At 39.8% G+C, this 23,945-nt stretch overlaps 1 protein-coding gene across 4 annotated transcripts in view; it reads left to right on the top strand.

The window, feature by feature from the left end:
• The window catches only part of cdh10b (cadherin 10, type 2b (T2-cadherin)), a 40,782-nt gene that overhangs the window by 4,837 nt on the left and 12,000 nt on the right, over positions 1-23,945 (top strand). For 2 of the 4 annotated variants that reach the window (XM_079476353.1, XM_079476355.1), the window contains exons 1-7: positions 1,637-1,695; positions 1,883-2,221; positions 16,837-17,131; positions 20,019-20,138; positions 20,958-21,125; positions 22,343-22,530; positions 23,177-23,430. In XM_079476353.1, the coding sequence (XP_079332479.1) occupies positions 2,024-2,221; positions 16,837-17,131; positions 20,019-20,138; positions 20,958-21,125; positions 22,343-22,530; positions 23,177-23,430 (1,223 nt within the window). In that variant the 5' untranslated portion in view covers positions 1,637-1,695; positions 1,883-2,023. Of the gene's footprint in view, positions 1-1,636; positions 1,696-1,882; positions 2,222-16,836; positions 17,132-20,018; positions 20,139-20,957; positions 21,126-22,342; positions 22,531-23,176; positions 23,431-23,945 lie in introns of those variants that run through there. The other 2 variants (XM_079476354.1, XM_079476356.1) reach the window with 1 other exon arrangement.

Raw genomic sequence — 23,945 nt, 5'->3', positions numbered from 1 at the left:
TGTTTATCTGGCTCTGTCCGTCAAGGTCACAGCATCGACTTGAGCAGATTTGTATATGCCAGCTGATGATTGCATGCCTCTGTATGGTCAGAATGGTAGTATGACCGTCGGGCCACGCAAAAATGTGGGCGGAGCTTTTCATACACAAGATCTAAATCTGTGCCAGTGCTCGATTCATACCGGATGCAAAAGCAGGCTCTGCTAAGAAACTCATGTTTCATTCATGAAGACTGGCATATCTTGTGAATGTCAAAGTTCTCCACTACTCGCCATCCCCTAGCTGCGCGGAAACAGACGCCTAAATGGAAGATTGTAGCACAAAAGACCTCCTCAGCTGCAGCTGACAGGATTCATTAGGCGCATTAGCAGAGCCAGCGATTCCACAAATTACAGTAGTCGCCACACTTTCGAACACCGCATAGTGAATAATTCCTAACTTCTTCCATATCTCATTAAGTAAATCATTTGAATCGTATTCACAAGATAATGTTCATTTACATGCAAAGCTTCAGTCACATCAAACAGAAGCAAAGCCCTAATTTGCTCATAGACAAAGAATGGAATCGCTTTGTTCTCTCCGATGGCCCCGCTGACACACTGTGTGTTTTATTTCTTTTCTTTTCGCTTTTCCCCCCGCGCCGTCTTTTCTTTTCTTTGATTTGGATCGTTAAACAAAAACGCCGCAACATTATGAATCTGCTCCTCGTCTGCTCGCGAGGCCCCCGGAGATGAGGGCAGTAATGAATGCCTGTCAGGGAAACCTGACTCTGTGGCCTTTCCTACAGTCGCCCGGAAAATGGGCTCTCGTCAAACGAGCGAGGAAAGATTTATTAGGATTAACTTCCAAAAGCCAATAAATTATGCATACGCCCTCCCAAATTACCTATCAGAAGTAGTCCTGGAGGACGGGCCGCTTCATCGAGCGCTGCTTTTTCCTTATTTCACGTGACTTTTTGCTGGATTGTTGTAATTAGCATTTTGCGCACGTGGAGGTTGCTATTGACTCTTTGACTATCGGCGCGTTCGGGGATCCTCTGGGGTAACCGCAAATCGAGATCTAAGCAAATGTTTAAAGATGTTCAGGCTGATAAAGTTCATCAATTAGAGACCACCCACCATCTGGGGGCTCTTTACAGAGCTCGGGGGTCTGCGCAAATTGCTAGCTACTCTTCATTTGAGTCAACTTTCCGTCACGGTGATCTTCTTGAAATGGTTTAGAATCTGGGCAGACCGATCAGTGCAGAGCTAATAAAACTGGGCAAAAAAAATTGCACGTTACTATGGGAGTGCAGGGTTGCGTCCAGAATAAATGCGTGTGGGTTTACATAATATATGTCTGTGCATAAAACAAGTACATGAAAAGGTTAAGGAAATATTTGCATGTATATATTAATATTTATATAAAAATGAAATTATATATAAACATTTATTCATTTCTCTATTTTTCCTAAATATATACACACGTATATATGTTCATAACACAAAATTAATATGCACAATCGTATATTTTGTAAATACAAACTTTTATTTTGGATGCGATTAATCACGGTTAATCGGTAAACAGCCCGGGTGAGTTTGTGAACAAATGGAATTTGAAGATCGTAACTATAAAGGGAGAGGGTGATGCACACACGTAAGACCTGCGCTGGGCGACACCCTCAGTCTTGCAGCAAGTGCATAGCCTTGATCTTTTCTGTATGTTAATAAATCAATATCATTGATTCTTTTCCTAGTTATCAAAAGTGATTCTTGGCTACCATAAATGTAAAATAATGTTGTTCTAATCTGCACAACTCAGACCCCCCGGGGCAATCTTGTTTCTGAAAGTAGCTTTCAGCTAATATTGCATCTTTCCTCAATGTTTTTTCTCTGTCTTCCACAGGCCTGAAGAAGACAGAATGGAAGCAAATTAAGGATACGATGTCCCATGTTGTCTCTTCCACCATTCAGCAGTATCTTCAGGCCACAGCTCTGTTTCTTAATTGATTCCTTATCGAGGACTCTCCAGGAGTGATCGGATACAATGATAATCAATCAACTTACTTTCCTCTTGCTGTTCTGCTTGCCGGGCTGGAGCGGAGCGCTGATCCGCCCCGTGCCTGGAATTAGCACGTCGGATCGGGATGGACAGGCTCTACATCGCACTAAACGAGGATGGATGTGGAATAGTTTCTTTCTCTTGGAGGAGTGGACAGGAAAAGGGAAGCAGTATGTTGGAAAGGTAAGGGCCATTTCTGTAAAAACAAAAAGAGAGAGAGAGAGAGTAGAGCTGTTTATAAAGGAAGTGAACAAACAAATAAAAATATTGTTAAATTATGCAATTACAGTCATTGCGCACAAAGTTTACAGTACATTAACACATTTGTTAATATATTTATATTATTATAACAATAGAATATCCGTTCACTGCAAATTGAACCCGTGACCTTTGTGTTGCGAGCGACACCACTACCGGTCTGACTAACATTAATGCAAAACGAATATGGTAAAACATGAACCAAGGGTCAGTTATGAATGTGAATCGCAAACATCATATGAACTCATTCCTCTACGATGCTTTTAGCATGATAACAAATGATGTATTAGACCAAAATCAATAAGGATGAAAGCTATTAGTATTAATCGATGCGTGGGATACGAAGTACAATAATAACTCTCTTTATAGAAATGACACTAATGTTCTAAAATTGAAATGGTTGTGTTGGATTAATTCATAAACTCACATTACGTCCACGACCTGACTACTAAAACCATGGTGTGAAAGCTTTCAACATGCACAGAGACACATTTTTAGCTGAAGAACCAACTGAAGAGAGCAACAAAACAAATCTGTTTTGCTCTTTTGGAGTATGAACGGCACTAAACCACACACTACATCCACATGTGGGGTTTAAAATCCATGTTCATTTGGTATAACGTGTCTAGTGTGAACATTAAGATAAGATTCAATTGCTTTTTGTTTTGGTCAGTTGAAATGTGACATATTTGTGATGTCATACAAAGCATTTTCTAGACGGGGCCATGGGCTCAAACTTCCAAGGGGACCTCAAGATAACATACAATTACTTAAATTAGAGTAAGACAAAAAAGTATTAAAATCAGCTAAAACTGGTAAAAATCTTTTTTATCTATATATCTATATTATTTAATCTCCTTGATGATGCTTAAGCGGTTACAACGACAACTGATGAAGATACACAGGAAGTTTAACACACTGTCCTCCACATTGGTAAATAACAGTGGCCAAAGGGACGAGAATGTTTTGCTCAGGGCTTCGGAGCTTATTCTTGTGTTTGCATGGGTTCTCACATTGACAACAACAGTGTCGGAAATCAAAAGTCAGATATTTATGCACAAACTCAGTCATTTCTTATCACATCCTCCCTATGCCATATAATCCAACTATCCACATTCAATTATGTTTCTAAACTATTACTGTGAGTCAGCAGTTATCTCGTTTGTTTCTGTTAACTTCTATAGAATTGGGGCTGATAAAGATACTTAAATGAACAATAGCCGAAAAACTTTAAGAAACACAACTTTCTAATACTCAACCCCTGAAGATCCACAAAAAAGAAAATCCGGATGCGCATGCAGTGCGAACAAAGCCAAACTAACGCTCCTGCCCGTGTCGAGAGTCAAACCTCAACAAGCCGAGTAACGCGCTTTAGAGAAACACGGCCTTTTGAAGGTGGGCCTGCCAGCGAGACAAGATTCAGTTAAAATCGAGACAAGCGAAGCGCTCTTCACAGCTTGCGTCAGATCAGAGGAGAACGCTTGTCAAGTGCACAGACAGCAGTACTTTACGCAGAAGCAACAATTCTGGTGGATGGGGGTGAGGGGGGTCTACAGAGGCTGTCGACGGCCAATTTTATGACAAAGATGCTGGCTTCCGTCACCACCTTATCTTGTGCGAGTAAACAAGTGCCTTGTGACGCATTCGGGGTGGAGAGAGAGGTTGTAGCACTGACATATCGACGTCTCTCTTCTTTTTGTATGTTAAAGGATACCGTTTGTGGTAAATATTGCAGAAAAAAAACATGAAACAATTCTATGTCAATTACGACTGTTCATCACAATTTTTGTTTTTTAACGATTCTGTTGATGATTTTGGACAAAAATGTATTTAGCAGGCCATTTCTTATTGTCTTTTGTATATTGCTCTCAACAGCCTGTTGCCAAATGGTTTACCAAATCAGAAGTACATTCTTGCAATTCTTCTTTATGCATGTTTTTGACTCACTATGACATTTTCATTCATGCATTTGACAGACACTTATCCCACGTGACTTACAGTGCATTTTATGTACACTTATTTATCATTCTGTGGCTCCAAGGGATTCAAACCCACAGCCATTGAGCTGGTGACACAACCAATTGAGCTACAGGAACACGCATTTTTAAATGTCCAAAGTGAAATTTTTGGGAGTATATTTTGACTACAAAATATACATTAGTCCTAAGAGGTGTATACGACCCTATCTAATGAAGCGTTATGTTTTTATTATCTTAGAATCAGCTATTTCTATCTATAGACACGGGTCCCCTTGCATGGAATTCTCCATATTGTTTCTACCATAACCTTAAAACGGACAATCTGCTCGACAAAGCGTGTTCGGTACATACGTTATCTCCTTCGGTAAAGAAGCGAAAACGTGACGACATCTTAGTTCTGTGTCAGCCGCAGCAGTGCTTGGAAAGGGAGGGGTTGAGTGAGCCGTTGGATGAAATTTACAACCTCACCGCTAGATGCCGCTAAATTAACCGGCCTGGCCCTTCATAGACAACGTTACTTTCCATCCTGCAGTGCTACTTGTAAACATGTGCTAGACGGACGGTTTCAACATTTGCGTGCATCTTTCGCATCCGTAGCGCCTCAGACTGCCAGAAGCACTTTGGAACAGCTGAGGACTGTACCACAAATAGTATAGCAACTGCAAGTTCATATTGTTATTTTAAATACATTCACAGGCCAACCTCTTAAAAAACTGATCATCTTTCTCTTACATATATGCAATGTAACCATAAAACATGATGCGTTTATGTAGTTTTAACTCTTTCTCTGAAGGCTGTGAGGGTTCAGTCAGTGGAGGAAGGAGGATTGTCAGTGATTGCCACCTCTACTAACACGAGCACTATGCTAAAGCATATAGAGAAAACAACCACAGCTCTTTACATAATGCTGCACCTGTTAAGAAAACAAAGCGTAATTCATCTCAAGTCATTTGAGTTGGAACAAAACATTTTGCAGTATTTACATATTGTTTATTACTGCATAATATAATTAATTAAAATGGAAGTTTAATTTGTTTCATAAAATACAAGTTGATTCTATAATGCCTGCATTGTTTGTTTTTAAGCTGATTAAGAGACTATCTTATATACACTATATATATATATATATATATATATATATATATATATATATATATATATATATATATATATATATATATATGTGAACAACAAGAACGTCCACAATATATTAGTCAAAACCAAGAATATGATTCCGTCCTCGAAGCAATAAATTTTTTGACAAGGCAACAAAACAGCCCTGACTGCAAAGTGTCAGCTGGTTGAAGAAGTGTCAGAATCAGCAGATATCTGGATCTCTTCCCAGCTTTGATGCTTCTCTCCTTTCTCTGCTTCTCCGTCTCTCTCTCTCCCTCCTTTTTTTGGCTGCTGTGTTCCTCTGGCATGACAGCAATCACATGGTTTTGGCCCTCTTCTCATCCACTGTCCACTCTCCCTCCCAATTAAAGTGCCAGAAAGACACAGGGCTCCCATAAATACTGCAGGAGGGCGAGGGGGTGCAAACGCCCACATGCTGGTTTGGGTAGTGCTTTGTAGAGCGACTTGATCTTTCATTTTATTATTTTCCCCTATTCTTACTTTGGCGTGTGTGTGTGTGTGAGAGAAAGATGTGTGAGAACTTGCGCGACCCAACGGATAGGTACTTACGGCCTCAGTGAGAAGCCATCAAATCCATTGATGGTTCTCCTCATAAAGATAATTCATCAACCTTTACAGAGCCTTGTGGGATGCCATATTTATTTCTATCCAGCCACGGCCTCCACTGGCCCCCTGTCAAAGACAAGCCCTAAAAGAGGATATGTTTTCAAGTGTGGGGCTAGAAATAATCCATAAAATGGGAAGAATATTTTCAATAAAACAACAGTCCTCCAAGGCATTTATAGTGTGTTTACGCTCATACACAAGGTGCTAAAAGTCAAAAGCCTAGACACACTAGAACTGATATTTCTAATGAACCATAATTGTGATTCAAAGCCTTTGAGATTTGCAAAGAAAAACGTATGGAAATATTTCTCTATACAAAAATTTCTTTATACGTTTCAAACTATAGCAATATGGATAATAAATCAAATGAATAATTTGGACAGTGATGGAAAATGGCCATAGGCATGCATACATGGGCATCTCAGCTGGAACCTTGTGACGAGAGAACAACCAGGGAATAAAGAGCTTTAATCTACACTAGATAAATGGTGAACCTTGTGCATTGTGGTCACTTTTATGCATAGTTTTCACATCTCTATTTGTGATATTTCTTAGTCTTGATGACTTTACTAGCTTAATGAACAATATTCACAATCATAATGATTAGATGTGTCCAAAGTTTTTAGTATCAGTACAAGACACATTTATATAGTGTTGCTGAAACAGAAATGAATTTATAATTCAGTTAGTTCACGACCATGTAAGAAACTGCTTTGATTTAATGGGAAGCAGCATTCCGCACAGCTGCAAAACAAGCAGGATTAAAGAAACATATTTCAAAATGAATTTTTTTGATGACTCAAGCTTTAAAATGACTCATATTCCCACTGCGAAACATAGCGTGATATTTATAAAAGAGAAAACCAAAATGCAGTGAAACTTGTGACTGACCATCCATTGGTCATTATGAGTGTCGCGGAGAGACTCAGACGTCCTGAGGGGCCATCATGCGTTTTGTCACAGTCGTGTCAGGAGTTTGATGTGAGGACAGAGGCTCACGTGGCCCTCCATCAGCTCTATTGATGTGAATAAAATCCTATTAACCTTCTCCAGGCCCCCATAATGCACTGGGCACATAAACCCGCTTATACTATCCTGTTTTCTCAGCGTGCTGGCTTCCTCTCTCTACATCGCCCTTTTGACCCCCTTTACGTACATGCTCACGCCTAATGAAAAGAAACAAACAGACTGGCGTGATCTTGATCATTTTGTGAGCATTATTAAAGAAAAAGCGCAAAATGATGGCTCGCATTTGAATGTTTAAATATTTAGCAGAGGTTCATTAGAACGTGTCAGAATTATACAGTCATTTGAGCGAGAGACACATGAATAAGTGAGGAAACGGAAAGTCGACTGTGTGCTAATCTGACAGCTGAAAACTGCGGCGCCATTGCAAATGTCAACTAATTACATGATGTGAAACACCAATTCTAAACGGTAAATTAACTAAAATATTTCTTCTGGTAGGAAGGGGCTGTTTAATATTCTGACCTGTTTCTCCAAGACATCCAAGACATTAAACAGAGAGCTTGTGAGAAGTCTCCGGTTTCCTCTCCGCATGAGCTCAGAAAAGATCTCAAAATGAGGCACCACGATATCAAAGTCATCATTTAAAAAGAGATTTCAATATACGTAAATCAACATAAATCATTTTCCAAGACCAAAAGTCTCAAAATCACAAAGTTAATTTTGACTAGTCCTTAAAGACATAGTTCACCCCAAAATGTATGGTACTTACCCTTATGGTGTTCCCAACCTTTCTTTATTTAGCTGAACACAAAGGAAGATATTTTCAAGAATAGGGAAAACTAATTTTGGGGCACCATTGACTTCAATAGTGATGAAAAATACTGTGGAGGTCAATGGTGCCCCAAAATCACTTCAGTCTCCCCATTTTATTAAAATATCGTCCCGTTTTTAGAAGAACAAAGAAATGTATACGAATTTGTTAAAACCTGATAGTCAGTTAGTGATGACTGAATTTTCATTTCTGCGTGAACTATCCCTTTAAGGGTCATTAAAAAACAAGCTTCAATACAAAATCAATTTATTTGACAACATAAATCGTTTCTGCTCTTAAAAAACTATCCATCTCAATTTATTTCTGAATCAACAGAAACATTTAGTCAAAACCAAAAGCAATGATTATATACAGTAAGCAAAGACAGAAGCGCACCCCGGAGCAACATCCCCACAAACAGACGCACACTTCTATTCTCTAAAGCTCATCTGCAACAGGCTTTGAATGATTGTTTTATAGAACGCGAAAAAATCTGCCGAACGTGCCTGCCAAAAAACGATAGACATCTTGCAGATGTTTCTTTCTTTCCGCCGCAGCAGAGTCAGGCCTCACAGGAACCTCCAGCAATCGAAGCAGTTCCAGTACATGTCCTTATCCACTCAAATGAACCGGCAGAGTCCACAGCCAGCAGAAGAGATTAGAGAGAGAGTGATAGAGAGAGCTCTGCTGAGTCTGGCTTCACGCGCTTTTCAACTCTGTCGTAAACCACTACATGCGATGGGGAAAACGTGCTAAAAAAAGAAAAGCCACCAAGCTAACCGTGCAGGCCTTATGATTACGCAAAACAGCGAGACCACAAAAAGGGTTTGAGACATGGTCTGATTTTGGAGAACGTACGCGTGTGTCGACTTGATTGTGTCTGTTTCATAGTGGGAATGAGCGAGCTCACAAGATATACACAAAGAAATAAAGGAGGGGGGAAGCATAATTATTCTGTATCCATTCTGGGCTTGGGCTCTATTTCCACAATCTCCTCTCTGCAGCAGTAAGCAAGTGTTCGCTACCGACCTGACAAGAATTGTCAATGATTTTTCTCCCGTTTGGCTGACAATCCCACTGTGTGTGTGCAGGGGATTTAATTCCTAAAGCTGCTCTGAGTCAAAGGCTAATTTTGTGCTACGCGAATTAGCGAAGGGAAATGAAAGCAAGGCCTGGATAAATCCACGCTGACTTTACTTTATATTCAACTGTTAGCTCATTATAATCAAGAACATCCTTCAAAAAGAACGGGAGGAAAGTACGCTTTCGCTCACGACGCTGGCACGTGTAACGTTTAGGGACCAGGTCGAATTTTTGACTAAGGCAACCGGAGAGACGCTCCTGCCGATAAACAAAAGGGTGGCTGTTTAGGGTTGCTGATGCCGCCGAGCGTGCCGTGTTGTGCCAAAAAGTGCCCTCGGAGCAAATGAGCGAGCGATTAGTATTCCCCGCCACGGCGCACTTTCCCCGTGGTGCATTTGAAATGAACAGAGGGATTGTGGTGCGGCTAAAATCTGGATCAATGAGGCCGAATAAAATTGTCACTGTAAATGGCCGCCGACAGACATTTTATTTTAAAACGTCTTTTCATTCATCCACAGAGTGGCCGAGGTGCCTTTTTCTCTTTTTTTTAAGCTAGCCGTAATTAGGACACACCGTGTCTTCCAGTGAGCTTCCAGCGAGCAGCCAAATGGAAAACATTGGCCACGCAGTGGAAAAAAACATCTGGTGTATTGTGATATGGACCTGTTGGGAAATAAATAAATAACTGGGGTTTACAATCAATTAGTCAAGTTACTAATGTGTCTGTATAGCTATAATAACCGTGCGTGTGCGGTTTGTTCATGATACACAATGATTTTTGTCTGAAAGAAGCAAAACAACCAACAGAGCAATTACATCACGTAGTCTATGATGCCCGAGTTTTATTTTTTAGATAAAATAAAATTTTGATGTGAACCGCCGGTTTAATTGATCTGTAATGCAAAAACCTCTGTTCTCCAGGGTACATTTAGGCACTTAGAAAAGCGCACAACCCACACGGCAACCTTTGATAATTCTAAAAGGTTTTTTTGTATTTAGAACTGGATCACTGCCTCTAAATAGTGTTAATCTTTATTTCTTCGATTAGATATTAAGCTCTTGTTGTCTAAAAAACTCAGAAGACCTATGAAGACCAGACATACTATAATCAGGTAAAGCAAAGCATCACCTTTGTTCCTGCAAGGATTTTCATCTCAACCACAGTCCACCTCACATTAGTGACCTAATGAATACCATTGTTGTCCCTCGAGCGTGTGCTTACCTAAAAGACTATGCAATGTTTCATTTGCCCCCTTCAAGCGCGAATAGACGCTCGTCTGACAAATACCAATTAGCCCAGAAAAGCCGGGGTTTCTGTTGCCTTTATGCGCCTGTCTGCTTTCAACGCATGTCTCTGTCTCAGATGTCTTTTTATGGATTTCAAACTCTCGTCTGTGTGGGCCACGGCACTGCTGAAGGATTTCTTCACAATAAAGGACATAGAGAGACTAATTATGGTGCTGTCAAGGGACCTTATACATAGCCGGGATGAAAATGGAATCTACATCTTCATAACGGCTTCGTCTGGTCAAAACGAACATGTTTTATTGAAATACCCTTTGTAGGTACAGTACGCTTTGTTCTACAAATGAAAGAAACTTAATTACGCAAGCTTATTCATTATAATGCGTAAAAAGCGTGCGCATTGTTTGTCATAGACACGGTTTGTCGTAGCGCGGACTGACGTACGACTTAAAGGCCTCCAGCTGTTCATTTGTCAGTTCTTTAATACATCAAGGTTACACAAGGGTAGATTTCAGACCGCGGCCAATGTCATCAGTCATGGCTTTCTACTGTTTTAAATGTTAACTCTGCCCTGAAAGTACAGCGCAGTCATGGCAACACATCATTTTCTTCCATTTCTTTTCCGTCCTTCAGTAAAAGTATACTTAAAAACAAGAGACGTTTACTTAAGAAGAAGATATTAATCCTTAAATTAAGCATAATGATCTTAATTTTTAACCAAAGCCTCAGGAATGGAAGATGCATTCTATTACAACAAATTTCTAAATTAAACTTTGCCGTGAATACAAACTAACAAGTTGGAACAGAAAGATTCCAAGGATAAAATAGAAATGCTTATTTCCACTGCAGGTATATCAAAGTGTGATCTCCGCTTTGTATGAAACAACAAACAATTCTCTATAGTGACCTAAAACTCATTTGACATTTTCATCAGCACAAGAGGGATGAAACACAGCTTGGGATGTCATTTATTCCCCAAAAATTGTTTCCCATCATCATGGTCGGGTCTGAAGTCATTGCCTGTAAATATGCGGGAAAATAATTGGATCTTATCTCAAGTTATTTATATCTGCTTTGGCTTTACGGCATGCTGTGTCCCTCACTCGCATTGTCACCCGGGAGGATGTGGACCCGCGAGATAGAGAGCACAAACATTTCATTAACCACATGCTAATGACTCGCATGCTAATGTTTGCATAGATTAGTGGCTTTGAGTTTGACGCAGACACTCCCCCAACCCTTTCCTTTCTGCCGCTGACAAATTCTGGATGTCTTTATTTGGACTTTTCTGTCATTCTTCTAGGTGATGGTAAACACTGTGGCTTTGTCATCATGTTACAGAAGGTCGATTAAAAACACTGCCGGCCTCTATCAAGTCCAGCCCATGAGAGACAAAGACGGTTGTCATAAAGTGTGCCATGGTATTTTCATTCAACGTTTTATATTGCATTGTGGGCTCACAGTAATAACGTTTGAAAATATCATAGTCTTATCTATGGCACAACCGTATACATGCGACACATTCCGTCTTACAATATGAATATATTTACATCATTGGGCAGTCTAGGAAGGTTCCCTAGCAGCCGTGAAGAATTAATATTAAAAGACAGACCACTGCCTTGTCACAAAAAGGCTATTGCACCATCCAACCCACCGAAACTTGTTTGCCGTTTGTGCAGCATGCGGTCAAATATTTTGAATTCTTAGTCACATCATCACATCTTAAAATTTCACATCATATGGCTAGGACCGATTGGTGAAAACAACAAACACTGACACAACTTTGTCATTTTGATACCACAGCCATATGTGTCTTTCAACTATGAAAAAAGCCAAATATTCCCCATGATGTTAATATAAGCACGTCTGACGGTTGTCAAGTACAGACTCTTCAAAATATATTAGATTTCAGCAGGATGTTATGAAAAAGCACAAAGCAAACTGCGCACTGGCTTTTAATAACACTTGAACACAATGTGTGGAATTTTCGTATACACCATCTGGGCGCACACATGTTAAAAGTGCTAAGCTGTTGTTTTGTACATATTAAAAAGCTGTTTCCCCGATATATTTATTTATTTGCAGTCTTCAGTGAAGTGTGTTTAACAAAAACGGAATTCAAACTATGTCCGTAACACTGCAATGTCATACTGCTATTGGTGATGAAACTAGACATTATTCCATCAGTGACTAATAAACAAAAAACAAACACCTGCTGCAACACAATGTGCATACTATCCATCCTCAATATTGTTCGTAATTAGTATTAGTGTCCAAAAGCACACTAGTATGTTCAAGTGCGTATCCTTAAATACTATATCGAGGTACAGATCCATGCACACTCGTACATGTTATATTACAGTACTTGCATACACTATTGCTGCAGTACACACTGAAGTGTACTTTTCCATCACAGCTTTTAGGGAATGGAATAAGCAGGCGAAATGGGACGCTGCATGAAACTAGACTACACAAAACTTAATCAGACAAACAATTCAGAAGTAGCTTTCGTAAGTGAAAAACCCAAAACAAAGGAAATCATTTAGAAAAGATGGTTTGTTTGTGTTTTGATGAAATAGATAAAATACGCAGTAGGTATCGACACGGAAGCGGATATAATTTACTCGTCATGAAAACAGTCACTGCATGCGGCCAGAAAACTTCAAGCACAACACTTTAACTAAAAAGCTTCTGGGTGATTTAAAAAAGAATCAATCTTGTGTTTCTATAATAACATGTGTAGTGGAATATTTCATTCAGTTTCTAGATAGAGATGCAACACTTGGTTTGTAATGTCTCAACCTCCAAAACGGTTTTAATCCGTTACACTTTCAGAATTATCTGACACCCTGATAGAAATGCATTTAAAATAGTTTACAAATATAGCGTGCTTTTAGGAGCAATCGGTCAGATTATGAACTTGCAAATGTGCAATGTTTTCTATCTTCTTTCTTTCGCCAATCATCTTTACCTGGCCCGCCTTCACATTTCAAATAAGTGGAAAGACTTTTAAAGGAGGCCATGAGACGCCACATCTTTGAACTCCAAAACGCTGCTTCATTCAATACAAAAGTAATTCATAACAATACTGACGTCTTATAATGCGATTTGATCGCTCTGTCCTGAAAACGTATCTTATTTGCAACGTTATAATCGGCCATCTATAGCCACGGGCTGCTGGTTTGCGCACGTTCACGATCCTAAACGCGTCTTGTGCCCTTGAAAGTTACTGCAGGAAGGGTGCATCACGTGAACGGTTGCCTTAGATAAAGGAAAATGTTGTTGTTTTTATTGTAGCATTCATTACCTATGTATGATTTAAACGGATACATATACGAAAACAGCTGTTCGTCTCCATCCAGAACACTACAAACATAAAGGATCTGCCCTTTTAAGTGCGTGGGGCTAATGAGTGCGATTGGAATTCACCTAAAGATGCGATAATAGCGTTCAGTTTTTTGCACAGATCAACAAGACGCCAGTTTAACGTCACAAGGGGCAAGGATTACTTTTGTGCTGCACATATTAGCGTTTTTGACTTTCATTGATTTGAGTTTTATAACTTCGAAAAAAAATATTCATAAATATCTTCTTGTAAAAACAATACCACCCACATCTTGGATGAACTGGGGTGGGTGAGTAAATTAACAGCAATTTTATCTTTGGGTAAACTAACATATCAATGAATATACAATACAATTAAAAAGACAATATCCATTTTAATTGAATATCATATAAAGGCACATGCAATATCTGACTGGATGTTTTAATATTTTAACCAAAAGTTACAGCAACGAAAACAGTATAAAAGGAACAAAATGCAATAAATAACAGAAATACAAAATTACAGAAGAAATGAGGATGTGGTAAGAAAACTGGCCTACTTTTAGAATCTGGCCCTCAAGGAAAAGTGGTTGAAGACCCCTGTTCTACAGGTTAGCGAAATGTGGTGTTTTGCTACTTCCTTTTAAAGGTCCAGTGTGTAATTTTTGGGATGATCTTATTGGGCATTGGGGTCGTGAACCGGAGATGGTGCTCTCCTAAAACTAAAATCTAGCAACATACTGAACAAATTAATAACAATACATTTGAAATTGAAAATTGATTTTTTTTTATCTTATTACTGTGAATTGACTTCATGCCTTCAACGCTAAACCAATTGCAGGAGGTGAAGCCACCAGAAGCGATCGGACCGCCATCTTTGTATGCACAATTTACAGAGAGAGCCATTGACTTACAGTCAAAATGACAATCTAAAATAACCAGTTTTACAGCTTATAAGGCGCGCGATACGTTTTTAATTCACATGTGTTTAAATCATTTGTTACCTCTGATGTTTTTTCCAATGTTTATGTTTATTTTGGGCAGAATAGCGACTTAAATAAATCAATGTACAGAAGGTGAGTGTGTATTGCACACTGATGTAACGGCACATGTGTAAATGTTTAGAAATTAATAAAGAAATGCAAAAGCGTTAGGCAGGGTCATTCGGGAAAAGCCCATGGTTCTTTATACTTTCTGAAACAAATCAAGTAATGGTACATATCAAAACAATAATAGCAGTGGAGAATTATCCTCCCAAGATGGCGGCGCCACTGCAACATGGGGCGTGATGTCAGCTTCACATTCTCTATTGATCAAGTCTGAGCAAAAACTGATTAAATGATAAATGTAATTTACATTCAGCATTCACAATAACTTGCTTCCGCCATGACACTTAATGGTCATGCCACTGTTGACAAACCTCGGTAACTCAGTGTAATCTGTAGCACACCATTTTAAGAGGCATGATTCGGCGCTCTTACTTGGATTAAGACTATCCCTTCCGATCCAAATTGGAAGCAAGGATTAAAGTTCTCAGTCGCTACGACGGATTTCCGTCAATTGCAGGGTTCCCTTCTGTCTTAAACGTCTTAAATTCACTTTACATAAATTCAACCCTTTGATGCATACGACCACACCATAAAGATCACACCGGTGTGATTATTTAGCACATTCAGCGTTTGGCTGGCACTGAGGCAGAGACAGACTCGGTCCTGTCACATATCACAACTATGAAGTGCTTTCAAGCACCTAATGATTGTTTTAGGTATGTGACATATACATTTTGTGCCTATAAGCACAAAATACATTTAGAGCTTGTAAAATACACACTGATGTCTATGGAAGCGGCAATAACAATCTCCTCAAATATAATATTAAGTTTGTGTTTTATTAACATCGGATCATGCAATGTAACTATTCTTCTACCAGTTAATCAGGCTTTTACATATGTGTATTGTAAGTGGATGAATTCTCGTGATGTAAATCCACAGCTCAAATGCAGAATAAGTGAAAAGCACTGTAGAGACTTGCACAAGAAGAGCCCTTTTGGTATAGATTTTAAAAATAGCTTTAAAAAACAAACGCAAACTGGCAATATTAAAGTGGCTTTAAACATCAACACTTAAAAAGCTTTTGGTCTCGACTATTTATTTCACTTTTACGACCGTGGTTAGTCTTAGGCTACGTGTTAAAAACAATCTTGGTGCATTGCAACTGCAAACTTTACATTGGTGAGTGCCTGTGAAGAGGTGCCAAATATTTAGTTTAGCATAATCATTAACGATAGAATTGACAAAATAGTAAAATAGTTTTTATTCGCTGTAATTCAAAAACACCATTTGGTTTTCTCTACATGAGGTCACGAGTGACAGGCATGAAATGCTTCCATTGCGTCTTCCACTATTTATCCTTACATTAAACGCTCTTGACTCCTCTAGATTTATTCAGAAATACATTTATTCAATACGTTTATTCAAAGATCTTGTTTACATTCAATAACATGCTTCTCATCCATAGATGAAAAATTTAATAAAACTTAAATGTCTTTTGCCTTCTGTGACGTGGGTTTCAAGAAAATGAGTCCCTGCTTGTGATGTTGATTGATAATTTATTAATATGAAAAACTTCATGGTGTCTGAACTGATTGGATATTTTGTCCAGTGTGGTATAAGCTGTCACAGGTTTGGCCTCTTCATGTTCAATTCTCATCAGACAAAAAGGAAACGCAATCAGATGAAGAGAGTTGCCCAGCTTCCTCCTGTTGCTAAGAGACAGGTGTAAAATGAAAGTTCTGCTCTAAAGGAGCGTTTTGTGTAATTGTAACTGTTCTGAACAAAAACAGGTCATATCTTTCCTTCACAGCCCAAAAGTACAGGATGCTATTGACAGCTTTCCAAGATATCTGAAAACACAGGCCCTTTATGCCTCCTAAAGTCTGTGCTCTGCAGATAATGACTAGATCACCATTTGCTGGTGTGTTTGTCATTCAAAAGTTATAATAATACAAAGAAGAAAATCCATGTAAGAATTTTGAAGTTACTACGGATGCTGATGTGAATGAAGTACTAGTTTTACCCCCAGAGAAAAAAAAAACGCCCGGCCTTTTGAACAAATTCACATTCATACTCAAAACTCATTTAAAACATTGCTCACGACACACATTCTGAAATCCACCAGAAAGGCTTTAACTGTGTTTAGCAAATGGTTTAACTTCTGTTTATATTTGCACAAGGTTTAAGGCCAGTAGCTGAACATTTTGGCTACACAGACTGAGCATATTTGCGAACAATTTGCCAGCCACACGCTAAGAAAACAGTAAATTCAGAAAACTGTTAATCCCAGCGAAACGATTATGTAGATTTTTACATCGTGAAACTCTTTTTAAGCTTCACTCAGACATGGATGGCGAAGATGGAAACGTGAAGTACGTGCTGACCGGAGACGGGGCTGGAACTGTATTTGAGATTGACGAGAATTCAGGTGACATTCATGCGACCAGGAAGCTAGACCGGGAAGAAAAAGCTTCATACACCCTGAGCGCCAAAGCAGTCAACAAAACCTCTGGACAGGATCTTGAAAGGGCCTCTGAGTTCATCATCAAGATTCACGACATTAACGACAATGAGCCAAAGTTTGCCAAGGGCACCTACGTGGCCAGTGTTTCGGAGATGTCTAATGTTGGTGAGTAGAAATTGAGTTTATAGTTTGGTCGATGGCTGTGTGTATTCTTAAACATGTCTTCTTAAAGTGCTTATTGGACTACAAACTAGGGTCAATAAATAATGACAGAATGTTCTTTTGGGACTAAACCAATAACAATGTCTTGGTTTTTAAATGGTGGGACTCATTTAGAGAGTCAAATTAATGACAGTTTGCATCTAATGGAAACTATTACAAAAACATTTTGCTTTTTTATGTTGATTTTCACATCCAGGTGCAAGTTATTTTTGCAAGAAGTACTGCGTCATTGACTCCAATCACACACTTCCTCGCACAAGAACCCAAATTATGCCAAAGTGCTCCACATCCAGTCCAAATCGAAGTTGTTCTGGACAAACCACGCTGAAAAACAAAAGCTCCCATAGAGGATAATTCAAAATGATTGCATGTTGAGTAGAAAAGTTACCCAGCCTCTTCATCACCATCGCTGATTAAAAACTACGCCAAACGCACACTTCACGTGATTCGCAGGAAGGATAAAGATCTTCCGATATCTCATCTGAATTCATTCAATAATCGGTAAATTTATACCCATTAGAAGAAGCGGAGACGAATCAAAGTAAACGAACGGGATGCTGCGGCTAGAAATCAATTACTCTTCACCGAGCAACAAATTAACCCGCAGGTTTATCGCAAATGAATCAAAACTCATTTGCGGGTTGCGACAAAAACAAGGCAGCCGGCTTTGATTAAAGATTTTGTGCTATGATAAGATAATCATTGTGGATCTTAATCATTGTGACCGGCGAATGAATCAAAGACTAATCACAAGGAAATGAGGAAATTATGCTTGAATTGCTTGTATGTCTTGGTGAACCTAGTTGGGTTTGTCGCTTCATGAAGTATTGTTTGAGAACGCTTGACACAAGCAAAATTGGTAAACATGAAATTCATTCTTTTCAAATACTTTCAGAATTTGCTGTGTTTACACTCTCTAAGAAGATCAACCAATCAGACAGGATTCTGATGGATGTTGTATGCACAAATACTGGAAGGAGGGTTTCAACGTTTAAAAAAACTACACTCATTCCCTTTAAAACTATTGGGAATTTATAATTCACTAAGTCTCTCATTGGAGGGTAGAGATTATTGCTGTTGTAAAATAGATCCCTCAGGCTTGAAACAGTCATCTTTTCAGACACATGCAGGACCACTCAAGCTTCAGGGACTCTTTGTTTGGTTCTTACATTACAGCGCCTGATCCTCTCTGTTGAGACACTTGGGTTTCACAGTACCTGTGTTTTGCATGCTTGAGTACATGCCGTGTTGTTTTACAGATTCTTAACACGATAAATGGCAGTTTGGTCCGTGCACTGTCACTTCTAATTCTCATTTCAATTCGAATGTGAAAGCATGCAATGTTACAGCCACTTTGAATCTGGGTGGGGAGTTATTTATTCAACACAATCTGCCAAAAGCAAGCAACAGTATTTTTCCTCCTTTTTCCAGTAAGCTTGTTCATCCTTTCATTTCTTTGTTGCTCCATCGGGTTCAAAGTTTCATCATCCACGGCCCCGGAACGTAAATGGGACACTGTGCTCGTGTGACGCTTCACCTCTTACTTTCTACTGGCTGTGTATGAATTCACGAACAGCTCCGCTTGCCAAGCCGAGGGGTCACGATGGCACTCGCTTTTAAACCGTACAAACCGGCCATGTGTTGCGAACGTGCTTGCCGTTAATCAGATCTGGCCATCCATGAAGACAGAGACTCTGTTTCTCTCCGTGTTATCGGAATGGGATCGGAGGGCGACAGATGTTTCCTCATTCATTAGTATTCTCAGAGTCGTTTGGAGAGCGAACGGCGCTCGTCGGAGGTCTTGTCGATGCCAAGGACGGCGCTGATCCATGGCAGAAACAACACGGGCATTCGGTCCACCTTCAAAAGGTGAGGCTGAGAAAATGTGAAGTCACCTCCAAAGTAATTCTGAAGACGGAACAGTAAGATGTCAGTAGTAGAAATATGAAAAAAAAGAAGCGGAGCAAGCGACTCGAGGGGGCCGTGATTGTAATGGAAAGCGTGGCTGTTAGCAAATAGGAATGTGAGTGATTTTGTCCTTGACGTTTGCTGGACAAAAGTTGTTCAATCTGAAGGCAACACAAGATCAAACTGTTGTTTGTTAATGGTTCACAGCAGTGTTAGGTCATTTTATGAACAACATTTGGCACAATCTGATTGGATACTTTTGGATTGTAAATGTGCTATAATAATAAAATGCCTTTAGTGTCTCTGTGCTTTATCTTAGCATTACATTTAGATGGCAGATTTACAAGAGCTTTTTATGCCATACACATTTGTATTTTTCATCCTTCAGCTGTCCAAAGTGGTGTAGAGCTGAAAACGAAACCCCCCAAAATCATGTTGGCTTTGAATTAATTGCTCTAATTATAATGTTTTTTGAGCAGATTATTAGCCCGACGTTTCTCAGCAACATACGGCAGATTGCATCAGAGCAGAAAATGAATGGAGTGACCTGACGAGAGAGCCAGCAAAAGAAAATCTACAATTAAAGACGTGTCCATCCCACCGTGCTGCCGGAGTAATTATGAGATCAGGATTTAGATAAGAAACACACTAAGATAAGGAAGATGAAAGCGCAGCGAGCTATCGCACATTCCCCTTGACGCCGCTCGTGTTGGGGATTTGGGGGTGTGGTGGCGCTGTGTCTACACACCCACATTTAAGATACATATGGGTCAGGGTGGATTTTTAGGCTTTAATCTAGGTTCAGGTTTTAAGGATGTGTAAATTATGTTTTACAGATTCATTGGGGCTTGTTAGGTCTGAAATTCCAGGAAATGTTTGTGCATAAATCTCTATAATTCTCTCTCTCGCTTGCTTTCTCAAGGTGCATTTGTAATGCAAGTCACCGCCACTGATGCAGATGATGAATCGTATGGAAACAGCGCCAAGCTGGTTTACAGCATACTGCAGGGCCAGCCGTATTTCTCTGTGGAACCTGAAACCGGTAGGTTGAACAGATATTTCAGAGAAAGCACATTTCTCATTATGAAATGATATTGGATATTTACATTTATGGTGCATTTACAGCATGCATTTGGCGGACACTTTCATTCAAAGTCATTTACAATTATACATTATATAATGTATACATTTCTTCAATATGCATGTTCCCTGGGATTCAAACCAACAACCTTTCAAGTTTTCTTCTGCAAAACACAAAAGAAGACATTTTGAAGAATGCTGGTGAGCGAACAATCGTGGTACCCATTGACAAAACCAATGCAAGTCAATGGGTGCCGCCGTTGTTATGTTACCAACCTTCCTCAAAATATCTTCTTTCAAGTTTTACAAAAGAATAAAAGTCATACAGGTTTGAATAAATGATAACCGAGTTTTAATTTGTTGGGTGAACTGTCACTTTAAGCCCAGAACACCCTAGCAACCACAATGGCACTGCAAAACCAGAACCTTAGCAAACAACAAAGCAAATTTCTTTGACATCAACAGTAAAACACAATCTCTCTAGTGAGGTATATTGGTCTGGCCGTTCTCCATCTGTCTTATTAAGTTTTACAATTGAAGCGTACAGCGGTGAAGAATTCAGCTTTCATATACACTAATAACCTTATCACAACATGATTTAAAGATTGACATCCTCCTCAATTAAAACTCTCTCTTTAAAATACCCCAAGGCATGGAATTCATCTCCTTGGTTTCGTCCTATCCGACCGTCTTTTTTGAGCGTGACATTAACATATAAATAAAGAAGACAGAACACTCATTAGGGTGCACCTAATAAAACCTGTACTCATCTTTTTTTCAGGCGTCATAAGGACAGCCCTTCCCAACATGATTCGAGAGAATCGGGAACACTATCAGGTTGTGATTCAAGCTAAGGACATGGCCGGACAGATGGGTGGGCTCTCTGGGACCGCTACAGTCAACATCACCCTTCTGGATGTCAACAACAGCCCCCCTCGATTTCCCCACAGTAAGCAAGCCTTTCGTGTGCATGTTGTGGTATTTCGTTTATATTACATTAACGCAGCTGACAAGCCCATTTATCAAAAGCGTCTGGCTGTCACAAGTTCCCTGGGATTTGAACCCATAACTAACTTTCAAATCCATTTTGAAATAATGTAATTATTAGTTAAAATATTCATATCTGTCCGTCGTCCCAGGGATGAAGGGTAGAATGTGGCTGCTTTAAAGGTCCAGTGTATGAACTTTATCGGCGTCTAGCAGTGAGGTTGCAAATTGCAACCAACGGCTCACTCCACCCCCTCTCTTTCGAAGCACTACGGTGGCTGCACAGAACTAAGATGTTGTCACGTCTTCGCTTCTTTACCGAAGGAGAAAACATATTTACGTCCAGTTTGTCCATTTAGTTCTATTGTAGAAACAACATGGCGAATTCTAGGTAAGGTGTATGTACTGTAGATGGAAATAGCTTATTCTAAGATAACAAAAACGTAACGCTTCATTATGTTAGGTCTTTATATACCTCTAAAGACAGAGTTATATTACATTGCATTTCTGTCAATAGATCCTCCAAACATTACACACTGGACCTTTAAAACAGGCCTTGGGCAGGTCTGACGGATCTAAAGCAAATGTGTTTGCCACTCAACTATTAATAATTTAGGCAGGATTATGAGAATGTTTATAAACTCCACATCACTTGGACTTGCAAATAGACTTCACATAAAAATTATCAGCATACGGAATTAGGCAGTTGAATGAAGTTGTTTGGATGTTTTGCATGTATGTGTCATGTTTCAACGGCCACAGAACAGCACAAACTCATCTGGAATGTACAGCCAATTCTCAGACTGACTAACAGGAACCCAGAAGAAATTTCAACAGAAAAAAGCTTTTAGAACGAGAGTTGAGAAAAATAAAGAGAGAGAGAGAGGGTGCAAGAGCTTTATTTGGGGTGATAATCCCTCTTTTTGCCACAGTCTCAAATCCAATACAAGAGGCACATATGAAACAGTTCGGGTTTAAAAGGAACCTCATCCAATGGCTCATCGGAGCTGAAATTCTATTAAAGAATAACCACAGAGACGCAGCTTTGCTTCTCCCCCGAGAGGAGGATAAATAAATTGACAAATACACACCGAGGCGCCTCGGTTGAGAACAAAGAGTTCGTACAAACACCTGACTGTTTACTCAATTGATTTACTTTTCCTTTTCTCCCTCCTCTAGGCACTTACCATCTCTCCACGCCGGAGTCGGCCAATATCGGCTCGTCGGTGGGCCGGATCAAAGCATACGACGCCGACGTTGGCGAGAACGCAGAGATGTGGTACTCTATCCTGGATGGAGACGACCAAGACGTGTTTAATGTAATCACGGATGGAACCAGTCAGGAAGGAGTAATAACTGTGAAACGGGTAAACAGCACCTATATCTCATGTTTTATACATTACATTTGCAATGCAATCCTGAGTGTTTTCATTCTCCACGCATGTGCGCACCAGTACGTTGGAAACTACTTAGAAATCCTCTTAATCGAAGCCTTCGTGTCCCATCAATTTACAAAGGTGCTTAATACTATTCACAACCAAAACAGTCCCTTTTGCCTTTTGTGTAGTGCTGGGATCCATTTGCCTGCTGAAATCTGCCTATAGCTTTATATCCACTCTATGTTGGGTCAGGCTTTGACGGGACTTTGGCACAATTATGCAAATCTCATTGCTTAAACTAGAATAAAAGATAGCAGGCCTGAATGGATCGAAGGCAAAAGATCGCACCTTGAGTCTTTAATCGTTTCATAATTAAAAGGCAGCACTGAATGGACGATGCTCTGCCTTTATTAGAAAAGACATTCAGCTCGAAAGAAAGGGGCAGCGATAAGGGCTCTGCAATAAAAGTATTGAAAACTGACGGGGCTTCGCTTGACAAAAGTTTTGCCGGACCGCGCCGTTAATCCCTACGGAGCTGAAACAGATCTGAAATGTAAGCCTTCCTTTTATTCAGACTGGACGTGAGGACCTGCCTAACATGTTATCTTTTCCCCCGTGACCTTCTCTCTTTCAGCCACTGGATTACGAGAGTAAAAGGTCATACTCGCTGCGGGTGCAGGTGACCAACACGCACATAGATCGACGCTTTGAGCACCTTGGGCCTTTTAGCGACACGGCGGTGGTCAGGATCACGGTCACCGATGTGGACGAACCGCCGGTCTTCAGTCGGGCCCTGTACATTTTCGAAGTGGACGAGGACACCCCTGCCGGGAGCTTGATTGGCACGGTGATGGCTCGGGACCCTGATATGGTCAATCACCTGGTCAAGTGAGTAAACATCTGTGGATTTCAAGAACATAATTGGGCAGTGTGTGGGCGAAGGTGGTGGGTTTGATTCAGTGTACAGACATAGTGATAAAAGTTTTCGTTGAATGTATTGGACGTAGCCAAGTATGGCAAATGTAATGTACAGTAGATGGGTCACAACATCCATTGTTTCACACCAACCATTAATCTAAAAAGCTTCACCGGTATCTTGGTGAGGACTTCAAGATGTAGTTCACCAAAAATGAAAATTATTTTATCATTTACTTACTCCCGTGTCATTGCAAACATGTATATCTCTTTTGCATAACACAAGATAAGATATTCTGAAGACAGCATTGGCCCCCATTTACTATCATTTTATGGACCAACTGAGACTTTCTCAAAAGGAGAAATACTTATACCAATGTAAGTCGCTTTGGATAAAAGCATCTACCAAATGCATAAATGTAAAATATCTTCTTTTGTGTTCCACAGAAGAAAGAGTCCAATACAGGTTTTGAACACGAGGGTGAAGA

Source organism: Barbatula barbatula (assembly GCF_947034865.1).
Source record: "Barbatula barbatula genome assembly, chromosome: 16".
In the NCBI taxonomy this organism is placed as follows: Eukaryota; Metazoa; Chordata; class Actinopteri; order Cypriniformes; family Nemacheilidae; genus Barbatula; species Barbatula barbatula.
Note: the sequence above shows the minus strand (reverse complement) of the source record. Positions and strands in the feature narration are given on the sequence as shown.